At 43.9% G+C, this 12,627-nt stretch overlaps 1 protein-coding gene across 2 annotated transcripts; it reads left to right on the top strand.

Moving 5' to 3' along the window:
* The first annotated feature begins 161 nt into the window (after positions 1 to 161).
* On the top strand, positions 162 to 12,335 carry LOC133473662 (oocyte zinc finger protein XlCOF6-like). 2 transcript variants are annotated; one of them, XM_061765247.1, is made up of 3 exons: positions 165 to 641; positions 3,873 to 4,283; positions 12,187 to 12,335. In XM_061765247.1, exons 1-3 carry the CDS (start codon positions 518 to 520, stop codon positions 12,216 to 12,218), a joined length of 567 nt encoding a protein of 188 aa, XP_061621231.1. In that variant the 5' UTR covers positions 165 to 517; the 3' UTR covers positions 12,219 to 12,335. The 2 variants fall into 2 exon arrangements, with proteins under 2 accessions (XP_061621230.1, XP_061621231.1); XM_061765246.1 differs by lacking the exon at positions 12,187 to 12,335 and having other exon boundaries at positions 162 to 641; positions 3,873 to 5,840.
* Positions 12,336 to 12,627: the final 292 nt, after the last annotated feature.

The raw sequence follows: 12,627 nt of genomic DNA, 5'->3' as shown, positions 1-12,627 counted from the left end.
GGTCACGAGTGCATCTTGATGATATAGCGATGACTTGTGAACAGAAACAAAAGGGCACACAGATGCACTGACAAGTTTTCATTCCAAAATGAACCATTTCTCCGGGCGGCTCCTCGTCACATGACAGCAACCAATCCGGTTGGAGCTCTCGAGACACGTGGTGACGTGGCAAGCTTCAAACGGCAACGGTCACGTGACATTCGGTCGGACGCCAGAAGCTCCGAAGCACCGATTCGCTCCGCGAATTAATTCTTCCCGAATGAGTTGCGAGCGGCTCGAAACCTCGACACCGTTCGTCCGTCACTACTTTCAGGAAATAAAACATCATTGAAATAAACTCTTCTTGGTGGTGGTGGTGCACGTTGAAGCTCCTCGGCCTAGTTAGCTTAGCTTAGCTTAGCTTAGCTTAGCTTAGCTCGCTAGCCGCTAGCGAAGCGACGCGCGCGTTCGTCGGCAACGCATCGCAAATTGGAGATCGCCTGTGAAGGTGTTGTGATTATCGCGTGGGGGGGGGAAAATGTGTGCGAGAACGACGGCCAAGTCCGAGAAGGAACTTTCTGGAACGAAAGAGGAGGACGAGCCGCGACGTCAACTTGCGGACGCTGTTCGCATGCAGCCTCGCGTTGGGTTCCACACAGCAGGTTTGTCCTTTTCTTACTCTCGCTTGTTGACTTACGAACTACTAATCTGGTGTGAAAACTCATCCCGTGCTCGTATTTCAATGGAATATTCATAAATGAAACCTAGACGACTTCCATCCTATTGTTTCTTTAAAAAGGTTCATTTGTTGAGGTTTCATGAGCATACAAACCAGCCATTCATTAATACATTTTCGATAGCGCTTATCCTTTTAGCGATGGCGCCTAACCCAGCTGACTTGTGGCAAGAGGTGGGGCACACCCTGGACTGGTCGCCAGCCAGTCACAGGTTAACATATAGACAAACGCCCATCCCATAATCGCATTCACACCCGAGGACAATTTGGAGAATGCATTTGACCTTCAGTGGTGAGAAAAGTGTTTGCCCCCTTCCTGGGTTTTAAATTTTTGGGGGCATATTTGTCGCACATAAATGTTTTCCGTCATTAAACACATTTAAATATGAGGCAAAGAGAACACAAGTCAACACAAAATGCAGTTTTGAAATCAAGTTTTATATCATTAAGGGAGGAAAAAAATCCAAACCAACATGGCCCTGTGTGGAAAAGCGATTGCCCCCGAAACCTAAGAACTGGTTCGTGGCAGTGGTTCTCAGTTCTCAGTGTGGTGTGGTACGTGGGCTCCTCTAGTGGTATGCCAAAGAATCATTTGCATTTAATCTTTAAGAATTGCTTTTTTAAAAACTTTTATTTAGCTAAAAAAAAAAACTTTTAAGGTCAAGAGTGCAATGAGTTTCTGACGGTCAGTTAAAATTCATATTTGGATTGTTCATGTTTTGTAATACGGACATGCCATTTACAACAAAGTGGAAACCATTAATTGTCACAAAAAAAGTTTTTATTGAGCGCTTACTCTGAACGTGGAGCTACAATTTGGAATACCAGCAGGAGGAGGATTTATAAAGACAGGAGTAGACTTGGCGTCAAACCCTCCATGTTTGAGCCAATCAGGAGGTCGCAGCGTGTCTGTGACGACAGCTAGCGGCTAGTTAGCAACTGCACAGATGTGGCGCTTTCTCCATGGCCTCACCGGCTATTCAGAGGTGGACTTGCTGGTGTCTTTTGGATCATTTTCCTGCTGCAGAACCCAAGTTCATTTCAGCTTGAGGTCACGAACAGATGGCCGGACATTCCCCTTCAGGATTTTTTTGGGGGGGGCAGCAGAATTATTGGTTCCATTTATCACAGCAAGTCTTTCAGGTCCTGAAGTAGCAAAACAGCACTATGAGCTTCTTTTTCAGAATCAGAATCATCTTTATTTGCCAAGTATGTCCAAATCACACCAGGAATTTGTCTCCGGTAGTTGGAGCCGCTCTAGTACGACAACAGACATTCGATTGACAGAGAATACTTTTGAGACATAAAGACATTAAAAAAAAAAAACACAGTCACTGAGCAATAAAAGGTTACCAGTAATGTGGTAATGTCAGTAAGATTTTTTAAGGTAAGGTACACACACCTTCCAAAAAGTTCAACTATTGTATTTTCCCAAAAGTCTTGGCTATAATCAAGATGACTTCTGGCAAAATTGAGACGAGCCTTGGTGTTCTTTTTCCTCAGCAGTGGTTTTCGTCTTGGAACTCTGCCATGCTTTCTCTTTCTTATGGTGGAGTCAAGTGAGGCCTGCAGTTCTTTGGATGTTGTTGTGGGGTCTTTTGTGACCTCTCGAATGAGTCGTCGCTGCGCTCTTTGGGGAATTCTGGTCCGCCGGCCACTCCCGGGAAGGTTCATGTCAGGGTTATTTTAACCAACACGCTCACACCAAGGAAGGAGACAGACCTCCCTCCGAGGTGGGCTGGCACAAACGCGCGGCCTAGCTAAACTGAAAAATGATATGGAACAAATGTTCATCCAGTGATTCCGTTCAGTACGTTCACGCAAACGATTTGTTCGCTAGAACGAGTCAATGTTGAACGACACAACAATGAGACACTCGTTGACGTTATAACAAATAATAGGTTAGGAATTCATTTGAACATGGGCACATGTACATGTTCAAATGAAGTCAATTCAAACGACTTTTTTTTTTTCTTTTCAGTGCATGTGCTGGAGTCACAAAAAGAGATCGCGAGGGCAATAGGCGGCATAAATGATTGCCTTGATCAATTAATAGGTGTCCTCACAAATATCAGTGATTGATGAAATACACTGGTCAACAAAGGAATTCTGAGTCCTTGCTTCTGTTACATTGTCGAAATCAAATGTTGCCGGGCATGAAACGTAGGCCACGTTTTTGTGCATACGCAATCTTTTGTACATGAGGCGCCAGGAGAAGCTTATCCATGCTTTTATCTCCAGTCGACTTGACTATTGTAATGGTCTTCTGACTGGACTCCCCCAAAAGAGCATGAAACATCTGCAGCTCATTCAGAATGCTGCGGCTCTGGTTCTGACCAGAACAAAGAGGTCACAGCAAGAAACCGTGTTAATTTCACTGATGTATCATGTTTTCGTCGACGTGGAAAACTACTCGAGTAACTTGCTTAAAATATCACTTAACCTGGCATTTCTCGTGTGTGATTCTGTCAGTGAAACTGTCACGACATGTTGTATGTGAGAGTAGCGATTATAGTGCCAAGACATGGCATCGGATAAATGAAACATCAAAGCTGAAATAAAACGTAACAAGTTGTGAGTATTATGTCACTTGAAATTATTCAAAGAGGGACTGATTGCAAGCTAAATAAAAGCAAATGCAAACAAAGCAAACTGTATAATGTGATATAGTTACAGTTACAAAATAAGACATTCCATAAAAGCACAAGGCTGAAAACAGGTGCCGCAATCATGTACAGTATCCTTCACAAACTTTGTAAACGGCAACGTTGGGATGAATGCAGGGAGGCTTTGTAAAATTATTTGTAACTGTATATTTTTGTGTTTACTTCACTGCTGCTGAAATTATTTTTACAAGAGGCCACTGTTACATAACAAAAAAAAAGTTCCAGAAAAATTTGCAAATGCCAAACCGGGAGTGTGCAAGGGTGCACTGTATTACATTTAGTGATACTTTTGATTAACTTTATTATTTTACAGTTTTTCATATTTTATAGTAGTTGTTGACCTGCTGAATTTTATTACTTCCAATATATAAAACTCAACTGACTTTCAACATTAACCTTAAATATAAATCTAAACCATAACACAACATTAAAGTCTTAATATTAGAAAAGATTCACCAAACCATGTGTGTTTGTCTTCTTGTGTCTTGCAGACATCACTGAAGATCTTCGTACTGAGCGGCAGGAGCCAGAGCCCCCTCACATTAAAGAGGAAGTGGAGGACAAAGAGGTCCACCACATCAAAGAGGAAGAGGAGCCCATTTTGATTAAAAAAGGGGAGGGAGATGCTCGACCCCACATCAAACAGGAAGTGGAGGAGGACATCACCAAGTTTCCATCGACTGGTGTCCCTTTGAAGAGTGAAGCTGAAGGTCAAAGTGAGGAGAGCAGAGGGGCGGAGCCACCAAGCAGCAGCTCAAGTCAACACATGAAGACAGAAGGTGACGGAGACCACTGTGGAGGATCACCAGCAGACGGACTCTTAGCGGCACTGTCAGATTGTGACGACATGACGTCACATCCTCCCCACACTGATGATGATGATGATGATAAACAGTATGAAGGTGATATGACATGTCACGCTGACAACAAACGATGGAAATGTTCTCATTGTGGGAAAACATTTGCTTATAAAAGCCGTTTGAAACAGCACGTGAGAACACACACTCGTGAAAAACCTTTTGCATGTTCAGTTTGTGGTCAAAGATTCTCTGTGAAGGAAAGCTTAAAATTACACACAAGAACCCACACTGGTGAGAAACCATTTTCCTGCACAGTTTGTGGTCAAAGATTCTCTGAAAGGGGAAACTTAAAAAAACACACAATAACCCACACTGGTGAGAAACCGTTTTCCTGCACAGTTTGTGGTCAAAGATTCACTCAGAAGGGAAACTTAAAAATGCACACAAGAACCCACACTGGTGAGAAACCTTTTTCTTGCTCAGATTGTGGTCTAAGATTCTCCGTGAAGGAAAACTTAAAAAAACACACAAGAACACACACTTGTGAGAAAACTTTTTCTTGCTCAGATTGTGGTCTAAGATTCTCCGTGAAGGAAAACTTCAAAAAACACACAAGAACACACACTGGTGAGAAACCTTTTCCCTGCTCGGTTTGTGGTCGAAGATTTACTCAGAAGGAGAAGTTAAAAATACACACAAGAACCCACACTGGTGAGAAACCATTTTCTTGCTCAGATTGTGGCCAAAGATTTTCTGAAAAGGGAAGTTTGACAAAACACACAAGAACGCACACTGGTGAGCAGCCTTTTTCCTGCTCAGTTTGTGGCCGAAGATTCACTCAGAAGGGACACTTAAAAAAACACACAAGAACACACACTGGTGAGAAACCTTTTTCCTGCTCAGATTGTGGTCGAAGATTCACTCAGAAGGGAAACTTAAAAAAACACACAAGAACCCACACTGGTGAGAAACCTTTTTCCTGCTCATTTTGCGGTCTAAGATTCTCTGTGAAGGAAAACTTAAAAATACACACAAGAACCCACACTGGTGAGAAACCTTTTCCTTGCTCTGATTGTGGCCAGAGATTTTCTGAAAAGGGAAGTTTAACAAAACACACAAGAACGCACACTGGTGAGAAACCTTTTTCCTGCACAGTTTGTGGTCAAAGATTCTCTGAAAAGGGAAACTTAAAAACACACACAAGAACCCACACTGGTGAAAAACCTTTTTCCTGCTCAGTTTGTGGCCAAAGATTCTCTGTCAAGGGAAGTTTAACAAAACACACAAGAACGCACACTGGTGAGAAACCTTTTTCCTGCTCATTTTGTGGTCTAAGGTTCTCTGTGAAGGAAAACTTAAAAAAACACACAAGAACACACACTGGCGATAAACCTTTTTCCTGCTCGGTTTGTGGTCGAAGATTCATTCGGAAGGGAAACTTAAAAAAACACACAATAACCCACACTGGTGAGAAACCTTTTTCTTGCACAGATTGTGGCCAAAGATTTTCTGAAAAGAGAAGTTTAACAAAACACACAAGAACGCACACTGATGAGAAACCTTTTTCCTGCTCAGTTTGTGGCCAAAGATTTTCTTATACGCGTCAGGTCAAGACACACAAGTGTGCTGGTGAGAATAGCAGTGATCTAGAATCGTGAATGTAAATGTTTAAAAAAAAAAACGTACAAAAATCTACAGTCTGTGTACCAGCTTTTATTTTATCTTCTTCTTGTCTATATATTTTCTAAACGCCTCCCGCGGCCAAATGTTTAGGATTAGCACTGATGCCAAAATACTTTCAAGGGACTCGTTAAAGGTGAGAACATGGGCACTTATTCCAGTGTTCTGGGCTCATAAATGATGTCCACCAGTATAGACTCAGTAGTCATAGAATCGTTTTCTGATGCAATATTTGATTTTCCGACAGATTTTGGCCCGCCCACATTTTGGACACGCCAGTCTGTCACGGTTTGACACATAACGAGCAGGAGCCGATTACATTTCCTCATTGAACTCATGTTTTCCATGGTGTAATTTTTGCCCGTATTGAAAGTATGGATGACGTTTTGGGATATTCATGACTGAAAATAGTGAAAGTGAAATCTGTTGGAACGCTTGTTTAAAAAAATCGACCGTTGAAATGCCTCCTTGAGGAAAGAAAGGCAAACGGGTCATCCCACATAAAGTAATTCTTGCAGATTCGTTTCCTCATACGTCAGCTCAATTTTGAATTGGTTGCACCACATAACGTATAGTATACGTCTATATGTGTGAAAAGATCAAATGTATGTATAGATCACAAAGACGTTTCTGTAGGCGGCATTGTGTGACAGACGTGGGCTTTGGCTGGCTGTCATAACGTCGGATGACCCATGACGAGGGTCTCCCGGCCGAACGTCAGTTAATGTCCTGAAACTGCGCCTGATCAAATGTTTTCACTTTTGGGAGATTAAGCCACGTTTCTTGCTTTCATGCTTGAGGCTTGCAAGGATGTGGTGCTCCCCCGCTGTGTTTGTATGATTTTCATGATGACACCGTAATAAATTTGCAATTTTGCAGCACATTAAATTAGTGATTGAACATAATTTTGGGGTACTAGCTGTTGTTCATGTGATGCAATGATATATGTCAGCAATTCAATACATACAAACCCAATTCCAATGAAGTTGGGACGTTGTGTTAAACAGAAATAAAAACAGAATCCAAGGATTTGCAAATCATGTTCAACTTATATTTAATTGAATACACGACAAAGACAAGATATTTAATGTTCAAACTGATAAAATGTATTCACTTAGAATTTTATGGCTGCAACACGTTCCAAAAAAGATGAGACGGGTGGCAAAAAAGACTGAGAAAGTTGAGGAATGCTCATGAAACACCTGATTGGAACATCCCACAGGTGGACAGGCTAATTGGGAACAGGTGGGGGCCATGATTGGGTAGAAAAGGAGCTTCCCTGAATTGCTCAGTCATTCACAAGCAAAGATGGGGCGACGTTCACCTCTTTGTGAACAAGTGCGTGAGAAACTAGTCCAACAGTTTAAGGACAATGTTCCTCAATGTACAATTGCAAGGAATTTCGGGATTTCATCATCTGCGGTCTATAATGTCATCAAAAGGTTCAGAGAATCTGGAGAAATCACTGCATGTAAGCGGCAAGGCCGAAAACCGACATTGAATGCCCGTGACCTTCGATCCCTCAGGCGGCACTGCATCAAAAACCGCCATCAATGTGTAAAGGATATCCCCACGTGGGCTCAGGAACACTTCAGAAAACCAATGTCAGTAACTACAGTTCGGCACTACATCTGTAAGTATAACTTGAAACTCTACTATGCAAAGCAAAAACCATTTATCAACAACACCCAGAAACGCTGCCGGCTTCTCTGAGCCCGAGCTCATCTCAGATGGACTGAAGCAAAGAGGAAAAATGTTCTGTGGTCCGACGAGTCAACATTTCAAATTGTTTTTGGAAATTGTGGACTTCGTGAAGAACCATCCGGACTGTTATGGATGCAAAGTTTAAAAGCCAGCAGCTGTGATGGTACACATCTGTGAAGGCACCATTAATGCTCGAAATGTACATATCCCAGGACCCGTCCCCCCTACCCGAAGGTGGAGGGAGGCTACCCTCTCGTCCACCGGGGTGAACCCCAACGTACAGGCGCCAAGCCGGGGGGCAATAAGTATACCCACACCTGCTTGGCGCCTCTCACCGTGGGCAACTCCAGAGTGGAAGAGAGCCCAACCCCTCTCGAGAGGACTGGTACCAGAGCCCAAGCTGTGCGTAGAGGCGCGTCGGACTATATCTAGTCGGAACTTCTCGACCTCACACACCAGCTCGGGCTCCTTCCCTTCCAGAGAGGTGACATTCCACGTCCCTAGAGCCAGCTTCTGTAGCCGGGGATCGGATCGCCAAGGTCCCCGCCTTCGGCCACCGCCCTGCTCGCACTGCCCCCGACCCCTATGGCCCTTCCCACACGTGGTGAGACCATGAGAAAGGGGACCCACGTTACCCTTTCGGGCTGTGCCCGGCCGGGCCGCATGGGTGCACCTTCGGGGAGAGCGCCTACAGGGGGATCACACTGGTAAGGCCTATTCAGGGGTGCTGGAGAGGAGGGTCCATCGGGAAGTTGAATCTCAGATTCAGGAGGAGCAGTGTGGTTTTCGACCCTCGGCAGGGTCCTCGAGGGTGCATGAGAGTTCGCCCAACCAGTCTACATGTGTTTTGTGGACTTGGAGAAGGCGTTCGACCGTGTCCCTCGGGGTGTCCTGTGGGGGGTGCTTCGGGAGTATGGGGTACCGAACCCCCTGATACAGGCTGTTCAGTCCCTGTACGACCGGAGTCAGAGTTTGGCCCGCATATCCCGCAGTAAGAAGGACTCGTTTCCGGTGAGGGTTGGACTCCGCCAAGGCTGCCCTTTGTCACCGATTCTGTTCATAACTTTTATGGACAGAATTTCTAGGCGCAGCCGCGGCGTAGAGGGGGTCCCGTTTGGTGGCCTCAGTATTGCATCTCTGCTTTTTGCTGATGATGTGGTTCTGTTGGCTTCATCAAGCCCTGACCTCCAACTCTCACTGGAGCGGTTTGCAGCCGAGTGTGAAGCGGCTGGGATGAGAATCAGCACCTCCAAATCTGAGGCCGTGGTCCTCAGTCGGGAAAGGGTGGTGTGCCCTCTCCAGGTCGGGGATGAGATCCTGCCCCATGTGGAGGAGTTCAGGTATCTTGGGGTCTTGTTCACGAGTGAGGGAAGAATGGAACGGGAGATCGACAGGCGGATCGGTGCAGCGTCTGCAGTGATGCAGACTTTGTATCGATCCGTTGTAGTAAAGAAGGAGCTAAGCCGAAAGGCGAAGCTCTCGATTTACCGGTCGATCTACGTTCCTAACCTCACCTATGGTCACGAGCTGTGGGTCGTGACCGAAAGAACAAGATCCCGGATACAAGCGGCCAAAATGAGTTTCTTCCGCAGGGTGTCCGGGCTTTCCCTTAGAGTGAGAAGCTCGATCATCCGGGAGGATCTCAGAGAAGAGCCGCTGCGACTCCACATCGAGAGGAGCCAGATGAGGTGGCTGGTGCATCTGATTCGGATGCCTCCCGGACACCTCCCTGGTGAGGTGTTCCGGGCACGTCCCACCGGGAGGAGACCCCGGGGACGACCCAGGACACGCTGGAGAGACTACGTCCTTCGGCTAGACTGGGAACGCCTCGGGATCACCCCGGAAAAGAGCTGGATGAACTGGCTGGGGAGAGGGAAGTCTGGGCGTCCCTGCTAAAGCTACAGCCCCCGCGACCCGACCTTGGATAAGCGGTAGAAAATGGATGGATGGATGGGCACATACAGGTTTTAGAGAAACATATGCTGCCATCCAAGCAACGTCTTTTTCGTGGACGCCCCTGCTTATTTAATGATTATTTGCTAAAAACAATCAAGTTTATCAGTTTGAACATTAAATATTTTGTCTTTGTAGTATATTCAATGAAATATAGGTCGAACAGGATTTGCAAATCATAGTATTCTGTTTTTATTTATGTTTAACACAACGTCCCAACTTCATTGGAATTGGGCTTGTCATACCAACTTGAACAAAGCGCTGTTAGGAAACTCAAGCAAGCTGTATTTAAATTTTTTTCCTGATATCATTTTCAAGGTGAGATGAGTCCACCTGACAGCTACGATATATAAAATATGACTAATTACTGCCACTTTATGGTAGAGTACATTCCATTTTCCCACACCAGCAAAGGCAGCGCTTTTCAATTTTTAGATTTTAGCGATGAAAAACGGGGCGTTAGAAAGGGAATTAGTGATTTACCAATTGCTCCGAAACGTATTATTATTGGAAATGATTGCCAGTTTAATTTTCCTGCGTATAAAATGACCTTGCTAGTGGAACATTTGTTTAATTAATGCATGCATTTTGTCAAATGTTAGTGTGATGTCACTATCAAATAAGCGAATGATTGATTGAAATGGACTGGAAAGAATGTGTGCCTTAATAAAATACACTGCGCAAAACAGCGAGGTTGCCTCTATTTGCTTCTATATCAAATCCATTTTCCCCATTCGAAAGAATGGAAATGTCTTGAATCCATCGGAAACCCTCCAAAACCAAATGCTTGCAACTTTAAGCGACTACATTTAACTATGTCAACTTGTGCGTTCGTGAGAATGTTTGTCCAAGTGGTCTTGTCGTACAATGTTTTTTAAACCACAATCGTCCTGAATTTGCACCGAACGTGTTGAATCCTCGCCACAGTAAGTCCGTCACTACTTTACTGGATTAAAATATCATTTCATTGAAATGGTCATCTGTATTAAATGTTGTTATTATTATTATTCCTCAGTTTATTTGAAAGGGGACAATGCAATTTCCTAAAACACATGAAGTACACATGGTTAAAAAAGCCCGAATTAGCCAGAAGGCTAGTTTTCATCTGTAGTCGTCCCCTGGCCATGATGTAAAAAAGCCGTAAAATACTATTAAGAGAGAATAAAACCACAAACCATTTGATCAGAACAAACAAAACAACATCATAACATACTTGTCTTTTAGTGTTGGCAGCTATAGGTGTTAGTTGGAGCCAAATCATGCAGTACTTTAGAAATCAAATTGAAATCTGCAAATATGTGAAGACCGTCCCAGTTGTATTTTCTTAAAATTGCACAGTGATGATAGTGCCTTGGTTTTTTATCCATCACTTTAATTTTCTTGTTTGTACAAAACTTCCAATGGTTTTTTTTGCATTCTGACCAGCCTGGGACCAACTGGTTATGCAATAGTTAAAGTGACTCAGAATCATTGAATGTAAGTTCATTTTTGCGGTTTCAGTTGACATTTCATTTCCAATTGCACGAAAATGTGTGAGGTTTAATTTGATATTTTTACACAATTTGTCAATATGGGCTTTAAAGGAAAGCTGTGAATCTATTATTAACCCAAGATATTTGTATTGGCTGACAATTTGCAAGTATGTCGGGGTCAGGTGATACTCTATTTGTTTTAGTGAAATACATGCCTCCAGTTTTCGAAACGTTTAGCTGCAGACAGCACTCCTGCAACCAAGTTGTGACACAGGACATTGTATTAGTGAGTTTAGCAGCAACAGTATCTTTGGGGCGACCATGAAAAAACTAAATCAAAAGGGGGCCTAATATTGATCCCTGAGGGACTCCAGAGGTTAGCCTAAGAGACTCTGATCTGCAGTTGTTAACTGATACAGATTGTGTTCGGTCATGCAGATATGATTCAATCCAGCTCACAGCTTTGCGAGAGAAGTTCAATTTTGAGAGCTTGGTAAGAATAAAGCTTTCCTGAGGTCCAAGAACACCGCCCCTTCAACTCCACCCTTGTCGAGAGAAGGTTTTATTTTCTCAATGAAGAGGCATGTAGCCATTTCAGTGGAATGCTTGGATCTGAAACCAAACTGCATGGCGTGGAGAGAGGGGGAACTGCTGTTTAAATAATGGACAATCTGTTCTGACACCCATTTTTCTGCAACTTTGGAAATGGCCGGAAGAATGCTTATAGGTCGGTAGTTATTCAGAGAAGTTGAGTCACCGGATTTAAAGACGGGGGTAACAATAGCAGATTTCCAGGCCTTTGGAAAGTGACCAGATGAAATTGAAAGATTAATGATTGAGGCAATAGGAGGAGCAAGAGTTGAACCTAGATCTTTGAGCATGCTCGTGTCCATTCCAAAAACATCCTTTGCCTTAGATGGTTTGAGTGAATCAATTAAATCGATAACTTTGGTCTCAGTAATATTTGTAATAGTAAAGAACTGCGTTGCAGACAATGCAGGGTATTCCTTCCTTTGTTTTACTGCAAACTTAGAAGAGATTTCTGACACAGATTCAATGAAGTAGTTGTTAAAAGCATCAGCCGTCACTTGAGGTTCCGTCAGGATGTTTCCATTGAATTGAATTTGCATTAGTTTTGTTTTGTTATTTTGTGTATCACCCAATCTTCTTCTTTTCCTTTGGGCTTGTCCCGTTAGGGGTCGCCACAGCGCGTCATCCTTTTCCATGAGAGCCTTTCTCCTGCATCCTCCTCTCGAACGGCAACTGCCATCATGTCTTCCCTCACGACATCCATCAACCTTCTCTTTGGTCTTCCTCTCGCTCTCTCGCCTGGCAGCTCCATCCTCATCACCCTTCTACCAATATGCTCACTCTCTCTCCTCTGGACGTGTCCAAACCATCGAAGTCTGCTCTCTCTAACTTTGTCTCCAAAACATCGAACCTTGGCCGTCCCTCTGATGAGCTTATTTCTAATTTTATCCAACCTAGTCACTCCGAGAGCGAACCTCAACATCTTCATTTGCTCTGCTTCCTGTTGTCTCTTCAGTGCCACGGTCTCTAATCCGTCCATCATGGCCGGCCTCACCACTGTTTCATAAACTTTGCCCTTCATCCTGGCAGAGACTCTTCTGTCACAT

The sequence above is a fragment of the Phyllopteryx taeniolatus genome, unplaced genomic scaffold (genome assembly GCF_024500385.1).
Source record: "Phyllopteryx taeniolatus isolate TA_2022b unplaced genomic scaffold, UOR_Ptae_1.2 contig_34, whole genome shotgun sequence".
NCBI classification, from domain to species: domain Eukaryota; kingdom Metazoa; phylum Chordata; class Actinopteri; order Syngnathiformes; family Syngnathidae; genus Phyllopteryx; species Phyllopteryx taeniolatus.
The sequence above is the reverse complement of the archived record's forward strand: the minus strand, read 5'-3'. Positions and strand labels throughout refer to the sequence as shown.